Here is a 21,829-nt window from a genome sequence, read left to right as displayed (position 1 = left end):
TGCGTGTGTTTCCTCCCACTGTCCAAAGACATGCAGGTTAGGTGCATTGGCGATCCTAAATTGTCCCTAGTGTGTGTGCCCTGTGGCGCCCTACCCGGTGTTTGTTTCCTGCCTTGTTCCCTGTGTTGGCTGGGATTGGCTCCAGCAGACCCCTGTGACCCTGTAGTTAGGATATAGCGGGATGGATGGATGGATAGATGGTTTGCCTTTTGGCATTGCATACAAGGTCTAGGAATTGTTTGAAATTTTAATTGTTTCATAATTTGACGTCCCATTTTCGTCATTCTATAGATTTCCAAGGCATTCTACACAATGCCTAATTTCACACATTGACGTTAACATATCTACTCTGAAATGTTTCTCGTTTATGTTTTAAAAACTTCCCCTTGTCGTATAGGAACCTCACCACCAATGGCATAAAAATGGTCATGTGGAGCGTTTTTTTACGAACTGTTATAATTTTTTATTTCTCCTATCAAAGCTACACGGCTCAGCTATGGCTCATTGAAAAGTTAAAAAGGTATTGTGTGGCTCAGGAAAGGACAGGTGTACTTCATTTGCTAAGTTTCATCGAAATCAAAAATGGTGATTGTAAAAACGTTTCTGGACATTTGTTGAATTAAAATGACCTGTGGTGACAATGCATTGATAGAATGGGCTGCTGCTGCTGCCATCCTGCCCAGGACTGGTTCTTGTTGTGCAGTTGATGCCATCAGAAGAGCCCCAAACCCCCCCCAAGTGCTACTGGGTGACGTGACTTCAGGAATGGATGGATGGACTCTGTGACCCCCGCACTGAATAAACAGGTTAGGAAATGGATGATTGGATGGATTAATAGTTCAGTAAAGAAAAAACTGGGAGTGAGCAGCAGTTCAGTTAATAAAAGACGTCAGAGAAAAATGGACAGAGTCAGTCAAGCCATAATAATTCAAGTGGCAGCTCTTCATAACAGTGGGGCTGCCTTGATCTGGAATGAAGACCATGACTGCTGATAACAGGAAGGTGAGACCACATTCTCAAAAACATGGTGACTCCGGACTGTCATCCAGTCTGATGGATGTTCATTTCTGCTGTGACCTGCATAAATTCAAGACTTTGCCATAAGCACCACACGTCAGTTACAGATTGGGACAAATCGTGTATTGCTGTGGACTTACAAACCACACGGCATCTCAGTTTGCAAATGTTCACTGTGGTGGCCTGGCAGTAAAAACATTTCCTCTTGTTTTTAAATACAGTTTCTGACACCTTGATGTAGGCTTCACGTGTTAGGGAGTGCATGGGTGTTTTTGTGTTGAGAATTTAATTACAAGTTAATATTATGTTACAATTGCTTATTTATATGTGTGTCCCATCACCATTTTGTGACGTTTGTTTCCTGGTCAGCTGCGTTGTTGTTGGGGGGGTGGGGGGGGGTTGGGGTCCAGTCACCAACATTGAAGGCCCTATGTGCGTCAGTAGACCACCCGAGATTATGAATTCATCTCTCAAATGACGCAGCTCTAGCGCTCTTCATATCTGATGTCTTTGGGTTTGTTACTCCAAGTGTTCCACGTCTCAGCTCAACGGTAATCTTCAAGTTAGCAACTTCTGCTTTGAATTCACTATCCTTGCTCAAGGGCCCAACAGAGTAGAGTGGTTTAGTCATGGATGAATTGGGTAAAAGAACGTTTGTAACCTAGCCCCCTTGGTCTGAGCCGAGGTTGTCTTTTTTGCTTTCAGCCCCCACCCTCTATGGCCTGCGTCTTTTCGTTTTGACGTTGGGCGCTGCTCATTTACAGGTGACGGAGAGCGCGGTGCCTCTTTACTCACTTGAATGCGATTCACACTCGGGCCGGCTGGAGTGATTGTGTTTTTATTCAGCTACACACTTGATTCTCTATGAAATACATTGTTTTGTTTTTTTTTTTCTTTTTTACTTAGAACTGGTGGTTAGTAATGTCCTGCACTCTCCACGGTTCTTGATTTTGATCTTCCCCCTGAAAAAGAGAAATAAATAGAACAGCTTGATTAAATAAGTGGAAAGGGGAATGTAAATTCTATACTTGTTTTCATTTAAGGGATTACTCCTTTTAAAATCATTTTTTTAATTCTGTTACTTACCCCATGTAGTTTGTAGTGGTGGCTGAGAAAAACATTTAATCTCACGTTTGTTTTGTGCAAAATGAAGAGAAAAAAAAAGTTTGGGAAGTCAATAATGACCAGTGCTGTATAATGGCAAGCTTTGTGAAAAATGCCCACGAAAGACGAAAAGAAAACCTCCCGGTACTCATGTCACATAAGCCACATGTTGGTTATCCAGTTGTATGCTCAAAATGTGCAAAACGCATGTCTTTTTTTGCTAAAACAATGTTAAATTGTTATTTCCAAAATGCTTGGTGGACATAAATAGAAAAGCCCGAGCCTCCTGGAGGTCACATTTTGTACTGAAGACCCATCACCCCCTGAATTTGTTGGTCAAGAGTCCAGTCTTCAGTTCAAAACGTAACTCCCATGAGGCTCTACATTTCCCGTTTATGATCTGTGCTGATTATTCCAGAAGTGTCTACTGTCACATGTGTCTTGGGTGGAGCTTAAAGGCTCTGTGCTAGTAAGTCCTCGCAGATCCACTGGGTGGCGCTCTATTCTAACACTTCTTTTCTTCCTCCCACTGCAGATTGGATGATCAACAAACTCACCTCCTTTAACAATATTTTAGCAAAAAAACACGCGTTTTGAGCATACAATTGGGTAACTGATGTGTGGATTTGGTGCCACGAGTAACACAAGATTTATTGTTTTTTTTCCCCCCTTTGTTTCCATAGACATTTTTCAAATTGTTTGCCACTGCACAGCTGTGGTCACTTTTGGCTTAATAATAATCCGAATTCTTTACGTTTATAGAGCACTTTTCTAGCTCCTCAAAGCGTTCTCCACGTAGGGAGGACCCAGAACGCAAACTGTTTTATATTTTATTTACTCTCCATTCTGTATTAAAACATGAGATTGCAATTTTTTTCTTAGCTGCCACTACAAAACTACATTGGGTAAGTAACATGAGATTGTGTGTGTGTGCGTATATATACCACACGATAAACCAACTTGGGTTCCCAGATTAGGATCTGAGTGCAGCCATGCAACGGGTGACACCACAGCACCACACAAGTTCAATGGATGGAATAGTGCGAGGTTTTTAATGGTGGCTGCAGTGCCAATTCTGCCACCAATGCCCAGAGTTTTTCCCTGCAGGTTTGAGGGCCTACAAGCAGGGCTGGATGCAGATTAACGTCATACCCAGGACAGAGCAATCGCAGTTTAAGGGCCTTAATCAAGGGCCAAACGAAGTAGAGTCACTTTTGGCGTGTATGGGATTTGTACTGGCAACCTTTCCGATTTACCAGTGCAGATCCTCAGCCTCAAAGCCACCACCATTATCGCTTTAGAACGTTTCATTGAAATGCTAGAGAACTTTTTGTGGCCCCAATGGGAAGAAATGGATATGGTTGATGCCTGGTTTCAATAGTATGAAGCAACAGCTTATATGATGTGGAGATCCATGCAAGTTTTGTGGAAGATGTTTCCGAGGAAGCTGATCTCCCTGCATGGTGATGTTGGGTGGCCTTCATGTTCACCTGATCTCGCTCCGTGTGATTTCTTCTTGTGGGGCAATCTCAAGTCGAAGGTATACACACACTGACCTCAAAACCTTGAAGCCTCAAGGACGCTATTCCCCCAGAATTCAGAAGTTGTTTTGAGGAGTGTATTGCTAATGATGGCCACCATCTTGAAGACATAATTTTTAAAACACAGTGAAAAAAATCTATTTTGTATACCCTTTTTTATGTAATAATGAAATGTGTTTTATTTTTGTATAATAAACATTTGAAATATGGTACTTTTTTTTGCTCACCCTGTGTGGGTATGTGTGTGTGTGTGTATATATATATATATATATATATATATATATATATATATATATACACATACACACACACACACACACACAGTGCATCCGGAAAGTATTCACAGCGCATCACTTTTTCCACATTTTGTTATGTTACAGCCTTATTCCAAAATGGATTAAATTCATTTTTTTCCTCAGAATTCTACACACAACACCCCATAATGACAACATGAAAAAAGTTTACTTGAGGTTTTTGCAAATTTATTAAAAATAAAAAAACTGAGAAATCACATGTACATAAGTATTCACAGCCTTTGCCATGAAGCTCAAAATTGAGCTCAGGTGCATCCTGTTTCCGCTGATCATCCTTGAGATGTTTCTGCAGCTTAATTGGAGTCCACCTGTGGTAAACTCAGTTGACTGGACATGATTTGGAAAGGCACACACCTGTCTATATAAGGTCCCACAGTTGACAGTTCATGTCAGAGCACAAACCAAGCATGAAGTCAAAGGAATTGTCTGTAGACCTCCAAGACAGGATTGTCTTGAGGCACAAATCTGGGGAAGGTTACAGAAAAATTTCTGCTGCTTTGAAGGTCCCAATGAGCACAGTGGCCTCCATCATCCATAACTGGAAATTCGAAACCACCAGGACTCTTCGTAGAGCTGGCCGGCCATCTAAACTGAGCGATCGGGGAAGAAGGGCCTTAGTCAGGGAGGTGACCAAGAACCCGATGGTCACTTTGTCAGAGCTCCAGAGGTCCTCGGTGGAAAGAGGACCTGATGGAGCTTGAGAGGTGCTGCAAAGAGGAATGGGCGAAACTGGCCAAGGATAGGTGTGCCAAGCTTGTGGCATCATATTCAAAAAGACTTGAGGCTGTAATTGCTGCCAAAGGTGCATCGACAAAGTATTGAGCAAAGGCTGTGAATACTAATGTACATGGGATTTCTCAGTGTTTTTATTTTTAATAAATTTGCAAAAATCTCAAGTAAACTTTTTTTCATGTTGTCATTATGGGGTGTTGTGTATAGAATTCTGAGGAAAAAAATTAATCCATTTTAGAATAAGGCTGTAATATAACAAAATGTGGAAAAAGTGATGCGCTGTATATATATATATATATATATATATATATATATATATATAATATATTTTTTATATATATCACTTTGGGTGAAGAAAGGTCCTTATTCCCCACAAAATCAGTAAAGAGCAGGTGTCCACATTTGTTTACTCTCCTCCAAGGTGCCCCCAGGTGCTCTCGCACAGGACATGTACTCGGCAGAAGACTGCGGACAGACTCTGGGTGGGTTGTGGGGAATTATAGCTTCTGCCTGGCCTGGGACCATCCCCAGACCTACTTGAAGAGTGTCTGCTGTCTTGAACTCCTTGTGTTGTCACCGTAATCATCATGAGGACAAATGTAGTGACTGAGGATTAGCTCCAGACGCAGAGACTAATTCAGTTAAGAACGTGCTTGAGAAATCACCCAGGGTGACCATCTGCACTCCGCAGCCACCCCATTGTGTATTTGTTGTATATTAATTATGTCCCCTGTTTTCAACCTCAGGCCTGAGGGGGCTAAAGCTCGACGTGGCAGTACTGGGCACTTGGCAGGGAACAGAGCACCAGTTCATTGTAGGGTCCACTTCCACATCTAAGCTGACATTCACACAACAACAATGTTTATTTCTATTGCACATTTTCATACATTGCTCATCCTGCTAGGCTTTTTAGTGGACAGCTGGCCTGTTAAGACAGCTGATTTAACAGGGATGCAGAAATCCAGCCGCACCAGACAACCTTCTACTTCATCGGGTCACAAAGGTGTAACTCAGAGTTGAGCGGACATCTTTGCAGAGACCCCTTCAGACCAGAAGGTGCCAAATGGGACATTCGAGTCCAAACAGAAAGAGTTATAACTCAATGAATTAAAGCTGTGAATGACAAAATAATACCCCTATGAGTAGCCACTGATTTTGTAACTGGAAGTGACTTTAATCCACTCCTCGTATGGGGGATACCTGGTGGCACTTTCCAAAATGACCTCCTGCATACTCTGCAACCTGCTCATCCTCTGAAACCAAAAAGCAGAAGAGCTGCTCCCTCTTTGGGGGGGTTGGGGGGGTGCAGAAAGCTATAGTAATGCATTTTATTATGAGAAATGTTTGTGAGGTACCATCTGTTGGAATGACAAATGCAATGCATTTTATTACTACATGCATTACAAAATGCATTCCAATAGATGGTGCACTATAAGCATTAATACTGAGGTCTACGATGGGTAATAGATAAATAAATATTTAATAAGTAAGTGAATAGGTATTAATAAATAACAACAACAACTAATAATAAGAACACTTGTGTAACAAATGTACTGCATATAAATTTAAATAAATCTGAGGGTAGGAAGGCAGCACAGAGTTCAGACTCCAGACCGCCAATGGGTAGAAGCTGTTGCCGAACCTGTCAGAACTGGTTTGGATATGCTAAAGTACCTTCTGCCAGATGGAAGTGGGACAAAGAGAGGTGGGAGCGGTCCTTCACAATGCTGTAGGCTTTGCGGATGCAACGCTTTATAAAGATATCTTTACTGGAAGGCAGTGGGATCCCATTGATCTTTTCTTATGTTTTAGGGGCACCGGAGTTCACAGAGGACAATCCATTTAGACACAGTGGACGAACCTGCAAATGCTCCGCGGAAGATAACATTCAGGTACAGGATTTGAACCCAGGATGCTAGACCCTTGAGGTAACCCCCCCCATCCCTGTCTTCCATGTTGTTAAGACACTTCTCTTCAGTGAACTTGAGTGTGTGTACAGAACGCAGGAACCACGCCAGTTCAGTAGCAAATTGAATTGCTAGCAAGCTGTCTTAACTATGGGACACATTATGGGGAACTTTTGTAGCATTCCCAGCACTTGAACTTGGGCCATTTGTAGTTGTCCTACTTCAGGGTATGAACTTTTGGCTGACTAAAGAACTATTGTGGGTGTGGCTCGGGCGGTGAATTTTGCTGATTGGTTGACCACAATCGCTGGCGCCGCGTTACAAATCTGTTAGTAGTTTGAAGTTTGGAGAGTTAGCTGTGAAGATGGAGAGAGAATCGCTTTTCATAGCCACCTCCCTGGTGCACCACTCCATGCGGCGTATCGAAGCAATAATCTCCCCCACCAAATCGTGATTCCTTTGAAGGTGGAGGGGTCGCTTGTGAACTCCTCAATGGCGCCTCATTCTGTGCACCTCACATATTTTATATAAAGGCTGCAGTTCTTGTTTGGGGGACACAACATGTGAAAGTGGCCCGGGACCACAAGTGGTTTCAGGAACTCCTTGATCCCTGTGGTGGGGAAGCACCTGTATCTAAGGATCTTGCAAGTTCCAAGATGTGCACAGCAGTGTGAGGTCACAGAAGCCAGCATTACAAAGCAGGGCTTTTAGCGCCACTTGCTGTTTTCTTTATCCAAGTCACCGTTTCACCTTAAATGAGCCGCAGCCCAGTAATGCCAACAGAGTACGTCATGGGTATTGCAGGCTGCAGCAAGACCCTTCTCAGTTGTGCCAGCTTGTTCTGTTACAGTCAGGGTTTGTTCCCTGGTTTAGTTTTTGATTTACTTTTCATGTGTTTCTTGTTTTTATGTTCAAATCACACTACATACGCACATCCCTATGAGGGCTGTTTAGTTTCATGTATTGGTGTTAAAGACCTGAAGTTGTCATTGTAGATCAGGACATGTCTTGGCAGGACAATCCTGCATTTTAAAGTCATTTCTTATCATGGGGGCAGAGAGAGAAGATGGCAAACACATCAACCGCCAAAGAAACGGACGTATGGCAGCATTGTTCCAACATTAAATTCCTTACAAAGGAAATCCATGAGAGGTTGAATGCTGTGTATGGTGAAGATGCACCTTCATACTAGAAGGTAAAGTTTTGGGCCAAGCCATTTAAATGGGGTTGGGAGCTGATTGAAGATGATCCCTACACGGGGCATCCTGTCGAAGTATCACAGAGTAAAATGTGCCAGAAAGAGGAGAGCCGTAATTATGAAAGAACATTGAGTTAAGGTTAATATTATGGCCCATGAACTGGACATTTCAGCTGGCATGCAGTTTCCACTATCAGTCATACTCCTCTGGTGATGAGTTCCCAGTCCTGCCATCGAATCAGAAAGCAGGAATTCAGTCATAAGAACTTGGACCTTCTTCAAGAAAACCTTACTGATGGATTGTTACTGAAGATGAAATGTGGGTTCACCAGCATGACCCTCAAACCAAGGTGTGCCAGGAGGAAACCTTTGCTGTCCTGAAAGACCATCAGGGTAAAACTAAAGTTTGCCCACCTCGGCAAAGACCAGAAGCTCTGGAACACTGCGTTCTCGAAAGACAAACAAAATTATTTGGCCAAAGTACTAGCAGAACTTTTTGGTGAATACAAAGCAAGCATTTCACCAGAAGAACCTGATGCCAGCTGTAAAGCATGGCGGTGGATTTGTTCTGGTTTGGGGCTGCTTTGCTGCATCAGGGCCTGGCAAGCTCAACATCAAGGAATCCAGTAGATCTGAGGGGAGCTTGTGAATAATGTGAAACCCCCTGTCAGAAAACTGAAACGCAACCAAAAGTAGACCTTGCTGCATGACAATGACCCTAAACATTCCAGGAAATCCAGCAAGGAATTGCTGAAAAGCAACACATGGAGAGTTCTGGAATGGTCAACTCAAAGCCTGGAGCTGAATCCCATCGACATGCTTTGGGTGGGGGGATTTGAAACGAGCTGTGGATGGCAAGACACCCCCTCAGAAATTAAACAGCTGAAAGAATTCTGCACGAAGGAGAGGAGAAAACTTTCTCCCATTTGATTGCTAGACAGGAATGTTTACTTGAGGGGGCAAAAATAAAATATTTGGAAAGAATTAGAAAGGAAAAAAATGGTAAAGACCTCAATTAGTTGGAGGACATCGTAATAAAGGGAACATCTACAAGAAGAGGACTTGATGTGGCAGAATGAAGCCCACAGGAGCTACTAGTTAAATACAAACAGCTGCGCCCCCGTGCAGCCCCCCAGGACTGAACCTAAGGAGATGATCCAGAGGTTGTGGTCTTCACACACATGATGACAAGGATACAGAATTCTAATGTGTGTAGAGCACTGCCACACATTAGTATTCTTATGTTTTATCTACAGAAGCATGCAAAACTTAGGGCCCCCTTGTTTAAAATGTCTGTTACTGTGAAGAGTTAAGTGAGCAGAAGATGAACTGATCGCCAAAGGCATCAAGTTAAAGATGACATATTTCTTTAATATTTTAAGCAAGATTACATTTTTATTTCCATCATTCACAGGTACAAAATACGAAAGAAATGAAAAGGGCCTGAAGCAAAAGTTTGGGCACCTGACATGGTCAGTCCTTATTAAGTCCCCCCTAGGCAAATACGACAGCTTGTAAATGCTTTTTGTAGCCGGCTAAGAGTCTTTCAGTTTTTACTTTGGGTTATTTTGGCCCATCGTCCTTGTAAAAGGCTTCTAATTCTGCAAGATTCGTGGTCCATCTTGCACGCACTGCTCTTTTAAGAATTGTCCACAGATTTTCAATGATGTTTAGGTCAGGGGACTGTGAGGGCCAAACTGTCAGCCTGCACCACCCGAGGTATTCTATTGTAGATTCTGAGAGAGTTTCAGATCATTATCTTGTTTAGGACTCATTCTCTTTTTAACTTCAAGATTTTTACAGACTGTCTGGTGTTTGCTTCCAGAATTTGCTGGTGTTTTTTAATCCATTCTTCCCTCTACCAATGACATGTTACGTGTTCCACTGGCTGCTACACAAGCCCACAGCCTGATCAGTCCACTCCCATGCTTAATAGTTGGAGACGTGGTCTGTTCCTGGAATTCTGACCCATTTTTGTCTCCAAACATACCTTTGCACATTGTGGCCGAAAAGGTTCATCAGTCCACAGGAATTGTTTCTGAAAAGCATCAGGCTTGTTTAGATGTTCATTTGCAAATTTCAGGTGCTGAATTTTGTGGCTAGGATACAGGAAAGGTTTTCTTCTGCGGACTCTACCATGAAAGTGTGGGATTAAGAATGGGCGTCCTGGCCAGGGAGGAGCACAAGTTATTACCTAGACGGGGGCCCGGGAGGAACGTTTGGCTGGCTGGGCAGAAAGATAACTCTGTACCCAGCTGACATAAAATAAGGAGTGGACCAGCGGAAGACGGAACTTGGCAGTGGTTCCATCTCCCATGTGCTCATATGAGAACCCACTCAGGATACCTGCAGGGGTACTGGGGAAATGGAGTCCTGAAATGCAGCCCTGTAGTAGTCCAATGGGATCGATAGAGGGCGATGTCGGGGGAGGACCACTCTACTTTGTCTATGGCCCAGAAGTGCTTCACAGAGGCGACAGAATGACACCGGAAACATTTCTGCGTCCGGCATAAAAGGGAGCCCACTGCCACATACGAGGGTTGTCTGGGTTCCGCACGGAATTTTATCGTTTGTCGAGTGTCAGCCTGTCGAAATCTGTTCTGCTGTGTAGAGGGATTATTCAAGTGGTTGCATGTTTTTGTTCAGATGTTTTGCTCCCTCTCTTCCTTCAGAATGAACACGAGAAGCAAACGAACTGAGAGTGCGCAGCCGGCGCTAGCGGCGAAGCTCCCGACTCCGTGCGTGCGTGACTGTCAAGTGATGATTTTTTATGACTTTTCTGATGGTTTAATCCGCTCGGTGGAACGCACCATGTTTGCCATCTTTTTCAACATCGATGGCATTGTCGCGTCAATTCCGCTGATGGAGAGGAATACTGTGACCTCTGAGTGGTACACCACTCAGTGCCTGCCTGACATTTTTTCTGCGATGGCTAGAGGCCGGTCCAAGAACTTGCGAAGGCACTTTTTGCATCATGACAATGCGCCAGCCCACATGGCTAATGCGACGAAGCATTTCATTGAAGACAGTGGTGTCAACGTTTTGAACCCGCCACCCTACTTGCCTGATCTTGCACCATGTGACTTTTGGCTCTTCCCGAAGGTGACAAAAGCCCTGCGAGGCCACAACTTCGAAACTCGAGAGGAACTGATTGCAGCTGTCAAAGAACAGCTGGACAACCTCCCAAAGACAGCCTTTCGCGAGTGTTTTGTGGCGTGGGTCAGAAGAGCCCAAAAGTGCATTGATGTTGGCGGTGAATACTTGGAAAAAGTTTAAAAATGATCGAAGTACATAAGAAAAATAGAAAAAAAAAATCCTTGGCTACTTATTTTGAGTGATTCCGCGCGGAACCCAGACAACCCTCGTATGAAGGAGTCAGGAAGCAGTGGGCAAAACTCAGAGGAAGTGAAGAAGGAGGAAGAATTGTGAACTTTATTGTGTATTTTTATTGTGTTTGAGTCACTGGTCAAAGCTGAGGTTTGGAAAGGTGCAGATAAAAAAAATAAAAATCCTTTATTTTATTCTACAAACATGTGGTATTTTGCCATGTCTGTTACAAAGGTCACATTTGTTCAAGTGTCGCTGCACAGTAGAACAGTGGACCACCACTCCAGAGTCTGCTAAAGGCAGTGTGGCAACCCCTGAGGTTGTGGGTTCAAATCCCACCACTGACACCATGTGACCCTGACCTGCCTGTACTCCAATTGGAACACCAAAAGAAATGTCACCAGTTGTATCATAAAAGTTGTAAGTTGCCTTGGATAAAGGTGTCTGACAGATAAGTAGAGGTTAAGTCTTCCTGAAAGTCTTTTGCAGGTGTTTTTTATTTGCCTTTCTAGCAATCCAAAGAGCAGTTCCTTTAGAAAGTTTTGATGGTTTTCCAGACCTCAACTTGACCTCAGCTGTTTCTGTTAACTGTCATTTCTTAATAACATTACAAACTGAGGAACCAGCTACCTGAAAATGCTTGCTGTCTTCTTATAGCCTTCTCCTGCTTTGTGGGCATCAATTCCTTTATTTTTCAGAGTGCTAGGCAGCTGCTTGGAGGAGCCCATGACTGCTAATTGTTGGGACAAAGTTTGAGAATTTATACAGCTTTGACATTTCCATCACCAGGGCTTTCCTAAAGATGAACAAGCCATAGCCCTATTGAGCTAATTGAGGTTTGAGACCACCATGGGAAAAGTTATCTGAGGCCTCACATATCTTGGGGTGCCTAAACTTTTGCATGGTGCTCCTTTCCTTTTTTCACTGTACAATTGTACAAAACAAAACCAATACTCTAATCTTGCATAAAATGCTAAAAAGAAACGTGTCATCTTTAACTTTATGCCTTTCGGTGATCAGTTCATCTTCTGCTCACTTAACTATTTACAGTAAGAGACATTTTCAGCCAGGATGCGCTGCACGCTGCAGTTACCTTTCTTTTTGTGGGTTCCTGGTAATTGAATATCTGCCAGTGCACGTGATTGCAGTTTGTTTTGCTGGTGCCAACTTGAACTGGGCACCTCCTTCTTGTTTTATTAACTTTAACGACTGCTCTGACAATGGAGGTCTGATGGCTGCCAGTTGCTTTGATCTTTGGGACCTTTGATCCACTGGGAGGGGTCTTCTCTCTGTGTGGCCCTGATTGGACACCTGTGGCCAGTGTGTTTTATGATTATATGGCTGGACTTGCTCCCTGAGTCACGTTATTGAAAGCAGACCATAAAAACGGACAGAAACCTCATCTGAAATTTGAAACCAAAAAAAAAAAGAAATGTTTTGCACAAGACTGGTTGTCCTTTCACATCCTGAAGATATGCAAGTTGGGTTAACTGGCCTGGTATGAGTGAGCGTGAGATTCTGCCCTGCAGTGGCCTATTGACCCCATCCAGGCTTGGTTCGTTGCCTTGTGCCCAATGCTTCTGGCATCAGCTCTTGCCTCCCTCCTCACATGACTCTGAAATGGACAAAGGAAGTGGGTGGATGAGAACCTGGACAGCATGATGGTGCAGTGGTAGTGCCTCTGCCTCACAGCAAGGGGATGGGGGTTCATGTCCCGGGTCCATTCTAAGTGGAGTTTGCATGTTCTCCCCGTGTCCACATCTGTGTCCTCCCACAGACGTGCAGGTTAGGTGGATTGGCCAGGTTAAACTGTGTGTTCACCCTGTCCAAAGATTGTTTCTGCCTTGCTAACGATACTTTCTGGGATAGGCTCCAGCTCCCCAGCTCTCATGGATGGATGAGAACCTGGACAGCACGGTGGTGCATTGGAAGCGCTGCTGCCTCCCAGTAAGGACAGCAGGGTTCATGTCTTGTGTCCACCCTGAGTGTTCTCCTCTTGTCCACATTGGTTTCCTCCCACAGTTTAAAGACATGCAGTTTAGGTGGACTGGCTGGGCTAAACTAGCCCGTGTGTGTATGTGTGTACATGTCTGCTCACCCTGTGATGGGCTGGCTGGTGATGGGCTGGCGCCCTGTCCAAGGATTGCTCCTGCTTTGCTCCCTATACCTGATAGAATAGGCTCAAGCTTCCCTGTGCCCCTGCTCAGGATATTGATAGATGCCTGAATAAATGAGAACCTGGACAGCATGGTGGTGCAGTGATAAGGAGACTGAGGTTCATGTCCTGCGTCCACCTTGAGTTGAGTTTGCTTGTTCTGCCCATGTCCACATCAGGTTCCTCCCACAATCCAAAGGCGTGCAGCTAAGGTGAACTGTCCAGGCTATTCACCTGTTCCTGCCTCACTCCTTACACCTGATGGGATTGGCTCCAGCTCTCCAACAACCCTGCTTAGGATAAAGCAGGCTTTGAAAATGGAGGGAAGGATGGTTGAGAACCGAATACTAGAAATGTTAACAATGTCCTCTTATAACAGCCACTGTACTGTATTAATTACTTGAGTTACCCAATGGATCGGTATTTTCACATAAATCAAGCTTACTTGGTTTCCTTGCAGAACACACACTCATTCGTGTAAGGGATATTATTGGCACCACATACTGGGTCGTACTGCTTGGTACAGCCAGCGTCCAGGTGCTTCCCACAGTCAGCCTAAGGAGAAAAAGAAGTTGAGTTGTGGCACATTTCAGCTTTACAAGTGTACAACAGAACACAGTGCCGCCTGGTGGTTTAAGGTTTAAATATACACTGATGAGCAAAAACATTATGAGCACCTACCTAACATGCTGTTGCTCCTCTGAGACACCGAGGCATGGACTCTGCAGGTGTCCTGTGATATGTGACACCAGGGTGTCAGCAACAGATCCTCCAACTCCTGTAAGTTGAGAAGTGGAGCCACCAGCGATCAGACTTGCTGTGCCAACACATCCCACAGATGCTAAATTGGATTGAGATTGGTGGAATTTGGAGACCAGAGCGACACCTTGATATCTTCATCATGTTCCTCAAACATGGTAGGGTGCATTATCCTGCTAAAATAACATGCCATTTCCATCAGAGAATACCACTGGCATGAAGGGGGTGTACTTGGCCTGCAGTTATGGTTAGGTAGGTGGAATGTGTCAAATTAAAATCCACATGAATGCCCAGACTGAGAGTTTCTGAGGAGAGCCTTAGCTAAACCATCACACTCCCTCCACCGGCATATGTTCTTCCCATTTGTTGGGTATTTTTGTGTATACAAGCCACAATGCCTGTCAAAGACAGGCAATAGAATCATTTACAAATATTGGCTATCTCAAGCTCTTGTCAAGCATGCACGTTGGAGAACCTCCTCACAGGATCATAACCTGCTGAGACGAGAGGGGGCGCTGTCGTTAACACTGTCATCTCCTTTTATCGGCACAGTGCTGAGAAGCCACCCAGCGAGGGCTATTGACTCCGCCCCTTCTGGTTCAGCTGCCATAAAAACCTGGGTGTCCTGTGAGGAAGCGTCATGGTGCGAAACGCCGAACGACTTGCCTCTCCAGCCCAACAAGCTTACTTTATTGATTTATTTATCATTCCGCATAACAGGAAGTACAACAAAGAGCGTTTTCTTTTGTTGTGCTTTGTACTCTCTCCGGACAATAAGCAGGACAACCCAATTGGCACCCCCAAATTCTTCAGAGTAGTGGAGCATTCATTCCTGCATCCAGCGACACCCTACGTGTAGCGCCGTTCCTCTTATTTGCATGTCTCTGAACCTCTCTTCACCGGTGCTTCCTTTCTCTTGCGTGTTCCCATAAAACCTGCTTCTCAGACTCTCTCATTATTTTCGAGGCGCCTTTCTCACCTCCTGTCCTTTTTTATTCTTTGAAGGCGACTCTCTCAGCATGCACCTTTATTCCTCTTCGTGGGTCTCACACTCGCACTTCTTATTTCGTTGCATCAGCAAAGCCAAACTGACCAATCAGGTTGCTCTGAGGGACTGGACGCCTAGACGTTAGTGTTTTATTACATAGTAGGTATGTGTTTCATTGTCGTCTCCATTAATTATGAATGATTACTTGTCTTATTTTTATGTTATTTCTGTTGATTTTGTTTATTATTAGTTAATTATGTACTGCATCTTTAAATGTCATCATGTGCCTTGTGCTTTGTGGGTGAAGCCCCAGGAGGCAGGGCCACCCTGACGTCATTCCTGCTGAACCTTCACTTGAGCCACAGCACCATACATCACCGCAGGTCTGGGCCAGCAGTTGTGGACCAGCAGTTTCAGGAAGGAAGTGACGTCACCATTTCTAGGCGAGCACAACATTCTCGAGCACAAAGCAAATTCGAAGAGTTATTATTAATATAGTGTACAGTTTTGAAAATGTACTGTATTTCCAAACAGGTGGAAAAATGAACTTAACATTACGTGTATGTTTTGTTTGTTTTTTGGCTAGCGAGCTAATTGTTAATGACTGTAATGCTAGTTACAGTGCTGTTCAGTTTGGCTCGTAAAAACTGGGGCGATTGACAACTCATGTCATATTGTCAGCAAATTACCATAAAAGAAAACTTTGCCCAAACAGTCTATTTATGTGTTGAATGGAAAATTCCCAGTACATTTTTTAAAAATTTTAATCACATTTCTTATTAACTTTTTAATTAAATGTGACAGTGACGTGATGTATACATTGTAATTTTATTGTTTACTGTGTTCACGAATGTAAGCAAACTATTTTCAATTAAAACAATTTTTAATGATTTTAATTTTGTCGACATGTTAAATGGTCCTCACAGGCCCAAACGCAAGGTAAAGGTTAATAGTGTATTTTACCGAAATGATGTGCGTTGTTTAGTTTGATCTTTGACACGACGTGAGGGCACAAACCCTCCAAACTTCACAATAATGTGTATCGTTTGGTTTGATGAACTGCTTTTCCTTCTCATTTTTATTGCTTAATTTTTGAAAGGGTCCATGACACGACTTTACTTCCGGACATTGCCGAGACCTGCCAAAATCTTCTGAACGTCATCTTCTGAAGTCTGCTGTGAAACTGCGCTGACGTCTGTCCTGAAACTGCTGGCCTAGATCTGCGGTGACGTGTGGTGCTGTGGCTCTGCGGGTGGATGATGTTGCCTCACTCTGGCTATTTAAACCCCAAGCTGAGGAAGCTGCAGCAGGAGAGTGTTCTCGTGTGCGAGGGAGTTTATTTTGTGAGTATTGCCATGTCTTAGGTTTTTTTATTTTAGCAGTTTTTGTGATCTTTCTGCTCTGTTTAGTGGATTCTGCTTATGTTTTGGGACTTTATTTATTTTAGGCAACTCCCTTTTTGTCTGTCTTGTATTTTTCCTCTTTTTGTTAATTTTTATTTTTTATATGTAAAGGTAATTTTGATGCCTTTTTGTTAACAAGCCAAGGCTTACATTGACCCTCTTACTTGTGGGGCTTCTTGAGACTTTTCTGGAAATTTATGTTTCTTTTGAAGGTTTTAGTCCATGCCGGGCCTGCTAAGCCTGAAGCAGGCCAGTGGAGCAATTTATTAAGGCCCACTTGGGTGAGGCTTGTTCCAGGCAGACACTGCTCAGTACAGCTATCTATGGAGCTTTTTGGGAAGCCAAACACCTATCATGCTATGTTTGGGACTCCATATTGTATTACTACAGTCTGTCGTAGTGCCATCTCTTCCCCAGAATAGTGATGCAGGTGAACTCAGATGCAAACATGATACAAAAGAAAGTTGGATTCATCAGAACAGGCAAGTTCCAACGCTCAGGAAACCATTTTCTTCAGCACTTTGATGGGGGAGAGGAGTTAGCAAGGGCACTCTGACTGGCCTGCAGCCTCTTGGTCCTGTACACAGCAGGACTCGATGCACTGTGACAGCTCGTGACACATGACTCCCATAACTGTCATTAACATTACATTAAATCCTCAGTATATGTGGATTCCATTCCCGCAGATTTGCTTATCTGCTATAACAAGTGTAACTCATTTTGCTTGTCCAAGGCCTGTTTGTGGTCATGTTTGGCAAAAAAAAGAATTCTGAGAGACCTGTCATGCAGTAGCAAAATGTTAGACTGAGCAATGATGCCTTTAGACGTGTGCTACACTGAATGGATCCACGTGTGTCTACACGGTGCTGAGAGGTGTGGGTAAGCCGTTGAACCCCATTTGTGTCGGGGACCGGGACTCACAGTTGTTCTCCATAAAGTAAGTGTGGATCATAAGCCTTTACTGAAGAAGTCCCTGCTTTTTGTACACACCGCCCATCGCTACTACTGATTGGATGGTTTAGTGAGGTTTTTGGATCGGCCCCACTGCTGTGGTCAATTGTGGCCTCTGGCAGAACGCCTACAAGACAACTGAACTTAAGAGGAAGTAAAAGTACAGTAATAAAAAAGTGTGCATAGATGAACCTGTGAAAGGAGCAGTGCCGAACCTCAAAGGGAGATAGTGGTGGGCTGGCAGGTCCTCCAGACCATGTCTACCTACTGTTGGTCCTCTCCCTGAGCCGGCATTCTACCGGAACCTAACCCCATTTCTTCATTTCTGCAGGTTCCATATCCTCTGGTTTTTCAGGTATGTAACCCACCGCGGATAACAAGAATTGAGTGTTTCTGTGATTTGTGCCACAGTAGCCCTTCTATTAGGTCATAGGAGATTAAATGACCTTCATTGACCTCTGGCATCAATGAGCTATGGCTGCCCAACACCCTGTTGGACCCCACAAGCCTTTGCATTATAGAAATGCTCTGACGTAGTCGTCTGCCCATAATGATTTGGCTGTTCTCAAAGTCACTTGGGTCTTTACACCCAATCAGGCCTTCTGTAATGGACACATCGACTTGGATTACCTAATGACAGCTTCCTGTCTAACACACCCCTGTCCATGACATGCGCCGTTGTTACGAGAGAACTGACGGCATTCGCTTCTAGTGCAGAACATTTTGGCTCATCAGTGTACGTTTACTTTCGTTTACTTTACAGACACTTCTGCCCAAAGCAACTTACAAATCAGGTCAACATAATTGAGTCAACATTAGTTATGGATCAGTTTTGAAGCAAGTGTTACATAACTAGGACACAAAAATTGACCAAAACACGGAACAAAATGCACAACAGAACAAACAAGCATCAAAGCAATTAAAGCACAAGTCAAATGAAGCTTAGTGCAACCACAAAAGAAGCTCACATCAAAATCAGTTTACACTGGGGCACATAAAACTTAACAGTTACATTTACAGAAATTAAGAACAACAATCACATACAGACAACAAATTACAACTTAATCCAAAGAAGACATAACAATGAGAAAACAGGCAAGGAGAGAACATTGTAGATAAGGAGGTAGGGTTTGATGGGGTCAAGGCACCATATTTGGGGACTGCAGTGGATTCAGAAAGTATTCCGACCCCTTCACTTTCTGTGCCATAGATGTCATTTTAAACGGATACATTCAATAACCCACAATGACAAAACTAAATTATGTTTTCAGAAAGGTTTGCAAATTTAACAAAAAGCCAAAAATGGAAACATCTCTTTCATATAAGCTTTCAGACCCTTTGCTGTGGCACTCCTGGTTGTGCTCAGGTGCCCCCAGTTTGCTGTAATTGTCCTTGAGATGTGTCAAGAACTCTGCAGTGGGTTGGCACCCTGCCCGGGATTGGTTCCTGCCTTGTGCCCTGTGTTGGTTAGGATTGGCTCCAGCAGACCCCCGTGACCCTGTGTTCGGATTCAGCAGGTTGGAAAATGGATGGATGGATGGATGGATGTGTCAAGAACTTGATTGGAGTCCACCAGTAGCAAACTGCATTGATTGGACGTCATTTAGAAACACCCACCCATTGTGAGGTCCCACAATTCACACTAAATGTCGGGAGAAAAACCAAAGACCATGAAGTCCAACGGACCTTTCTGTAGACCTTCATGATCAAATTGTGGTGAGGCACAGAGCAGGCCAAAGGGATAAAACCATTTCTAAAGCTTTGAGTGTTCTCAGAAGCGCAGTGGCTTCAATAATTGAGAAATGCAAGACATGTGGAATCACCAGGACTCTTCCTAGAGCTGGCGATCCAGTCAAACTGGGTAACTGGACATGCAATGGAAAAAACTAGTAACTGCCACTTTTTTCAAAACTGCGTTTTTTTTTAGTTTTTGGAACTACTAAGTCTTTCCTTATGGTATAAGGTAGTGGTGATGACCAAATATGTCTTCACTTTGGTCATAGCACAATGAAAAAAGCTAGTATGTACACAGTATTTTACATACTGCAAGACAAAAATCTAGCAACTCCACTGACCAATGAGGAAAGACCGCCTACCAATGAAAACGTCGGATTACGATCATATGGTACTGCGTGATTTAAATGGCAGGTGTTGTTGATTTGTGGAAAAAATAATATTGTGTACGTGAAGCTCAGGAAAAATGAAATCTACAGATTGTTAATTATGGGGGCGACACCATTTTCCCAATTTGCTGAAAGCCTGAAAGATGTGACATACTAGGTTTTTCCATAGTTGGTGAACCTTGGTCAAGGAGGAGACCAACAACCCAATGGTCACTCTAACAGAGCTTCAGATGTCCTCTGCTGACACGGGTGAAACTCTCAGAAGGTTGACTATCTCCAATTCCCACACCCACACAGTCGGCGATGAACTTCTCATACTTCAGCTGGTTCACAAGTCAAAAAGGATGAAAAGAGTTGCCATAGAACATCTGGGGGGGGGGGGTGGGGGGAGACCTGAAATTGGCCTTTATGGACATTTCCCATCCAGTCTCGCAGAGCTTGACAGGATCTTTCTGAAAGAATGGGATCAAATGCCTGAAACCAGGTGGGCAAAGCTTGTAAAGACTTACCTAAGAAGGCTCAAAGCTGGAATTGCTGCCAAAGGGGCTTCTACAAAGTTTTGAATTGAGGGTCTCAGTACTTATATGGAGGAGATTTTAGTTTTTTAATCTATCTATCTATATATATCAATTATAAAAAAAAATCTTGCAATGAGTAATGATCTTTGGAAGAGACAGAGAGACACTTTCATGTCCCTCGAGACAGGCAAGTCGCATCATACTTACAACCTTTGGAAGCAAGTCCTGTGATACACATGCAGAGCAGGTTAGAGATAATGGAAGTAGGAAAATTCAAAAGTCTCAAAAAAATGAGAGTAAAGATCGCATTAGTGCAAAGAAACGGAAAATATTACTCGGTGAAATAATGGAACAGTGAAAAGAGATCGCATAGTGTTTGAGGATGTCTGGGGGACAAGAGAGACAAGGCAGTAAGACAAAAGGACAGCTGCTGTACAGGCTTTTAAATGTTTGAAGCACCGCACAAAATGCAGATCATGCGGCACAGCAGCAGCAGCAAGCCAGCAGCTGACTGAGCAAAGAGGAGGTAAAAAAACAACTGTAATTTGGTTCACATTGTATCACCGGTTAAGAGAGGTTTTGGAGGAGCGGCCGCATCTCCTTGGGGTGCGTTCAGCCCCCCTTTTCACAACGGTGTGTAGGGGAAAGGGGTTGGTGAGCGAAGCTAGCAGGGGGCGAAGCCCTCTAGTAGATATATATATTGCATAGTTTACTGTCAAATAATGCAAAGAGTATGCGACACGTGTTTTGCCCTTATTTGGGCTCATCAGGCGTACACACTCTACTGCTCCCCTTGCAGCGATCAATCCTCAGACGTCAGCATCAGAATGGAAGTCCCTTTACACTGCGCCATGGCGTGTAGTTCGTTTATTTGACAGCCTGTGGATCGGAGTATTTACATTCATTGCATAAATCCCGACCTGATTGTATGGGTGGTTACCTTCGTCTTTGTCTCTGACACTGATGTCCGAGGTTCAATCCCCGCAAAGGGAGCAGTAGAGTGTGTAAGCCTGATGAGCCCAAATAAGGGCGAAAAACATGTCGCATACTCTTTGCATTATTTGACAGTAAACTATGCAATATTCCATGATCTGCTTCTCGCAACTGAAGGGGGCCCCGTGGCGGATGTTTGCCGAACGGCAGACCAACCACATGCATTACCTGGTAGGTAACCACCCATACAATCAGGTCGGGACTCAGACTATGAATGCAATGAATATATATATATATAATATATATATATATGTAATATATATATTTGAAAATAGTTTTACTGTCAAATAATGCAAAGAGTACGCGACACGTGTTACGCCCTAATTCTGGGCTCATCAGGCGTACACACTCACTGCATCCCCTCTTGGGAATCAAACCTCGGACGTCAGCACCAGAGGCGAAGCCCCTAACGTTGCGCCATGGCGTGTGGTTCGTTCATTTGATAGCATGTAGATCGGGGTAATTACATTCATGGCATTCGTAGTCTAAATCACAATCTGATTGTATGGGTGGTTACCTACCAGGTAACGCTTGTGGTTGGTCATATATATATATATATATATATATATATATATATATATATATATATATATATAAAATCCAACATTTGTCTGTCTGTCCGCTTTTCACGAACTACTTAACAGATTTAGATTGGGTTTTTTTCTACAATTTCCTTGAACTATCCAGTTGATTTTGCGACTTTTCTCATCATGCATGTATCATAGTTTGCTTGCAGTACCGATTTATTTGTGTGAATCCAAAAGTCAGGCTGTGGGCCGAGGGGAGGGGGAGGGGGAGG

The 21,829-nt window shown here is 43.6% G+C and overlaps 1 protein-coding gene across 2 annotated transcripts in view; it reads right to left on the bottom strand.

Annotated features, from left to right (window-relative positions):
* Window positions 1-1,427: 1,427 nt before the first annotated feature.
* si:ch211-195b11.3 (uncharacterized protein LOC100334344 homolog) overlaps window positions 1,428-21,829 on the bottom strand; it is a 56,038-nt gene continuing 35,636 nt past the window's right edge. For both annotated transcript variants that reach the window (XM_051934008.1, XM_051934007.1), the window contains exons 3-4: window positions 13,741-13,850; window positions 1,428-1,979 (exon numbers count right to left, since the gene is read on the bottom strand). In XM_051934008.1, the coding sequence (XP_051789968.1) occupies window positions 1,916-1,979; window positions 13,741-13,850 (174 nt within the window). In that variant the 3' untranslated portion in view covers window positions 1,428-1,915. The remainder of the gene's footprint in view (window positions 1,980-13,740; window positions 13,851-21,829) is intronic.

This window comes from Erpetoichthys calabaricus, chromosome 11 (assembly GCF_900747795.2).
Source record: "Erpetoichthys calabaricus chromosome 11, fErpCal1.3, whole genome shotgun sequence".
NCBI lineage: Eukaryota > Metazoa > Chordata > Cladistia > Polypteriformes > Polypteridae > Erpetoichthys > Erpetoichthys calabaricus.
Note: the sequence above shows the minus strand (reverse complement) of the source record. Positions and strands in the feature narration are given on the sequence as shown.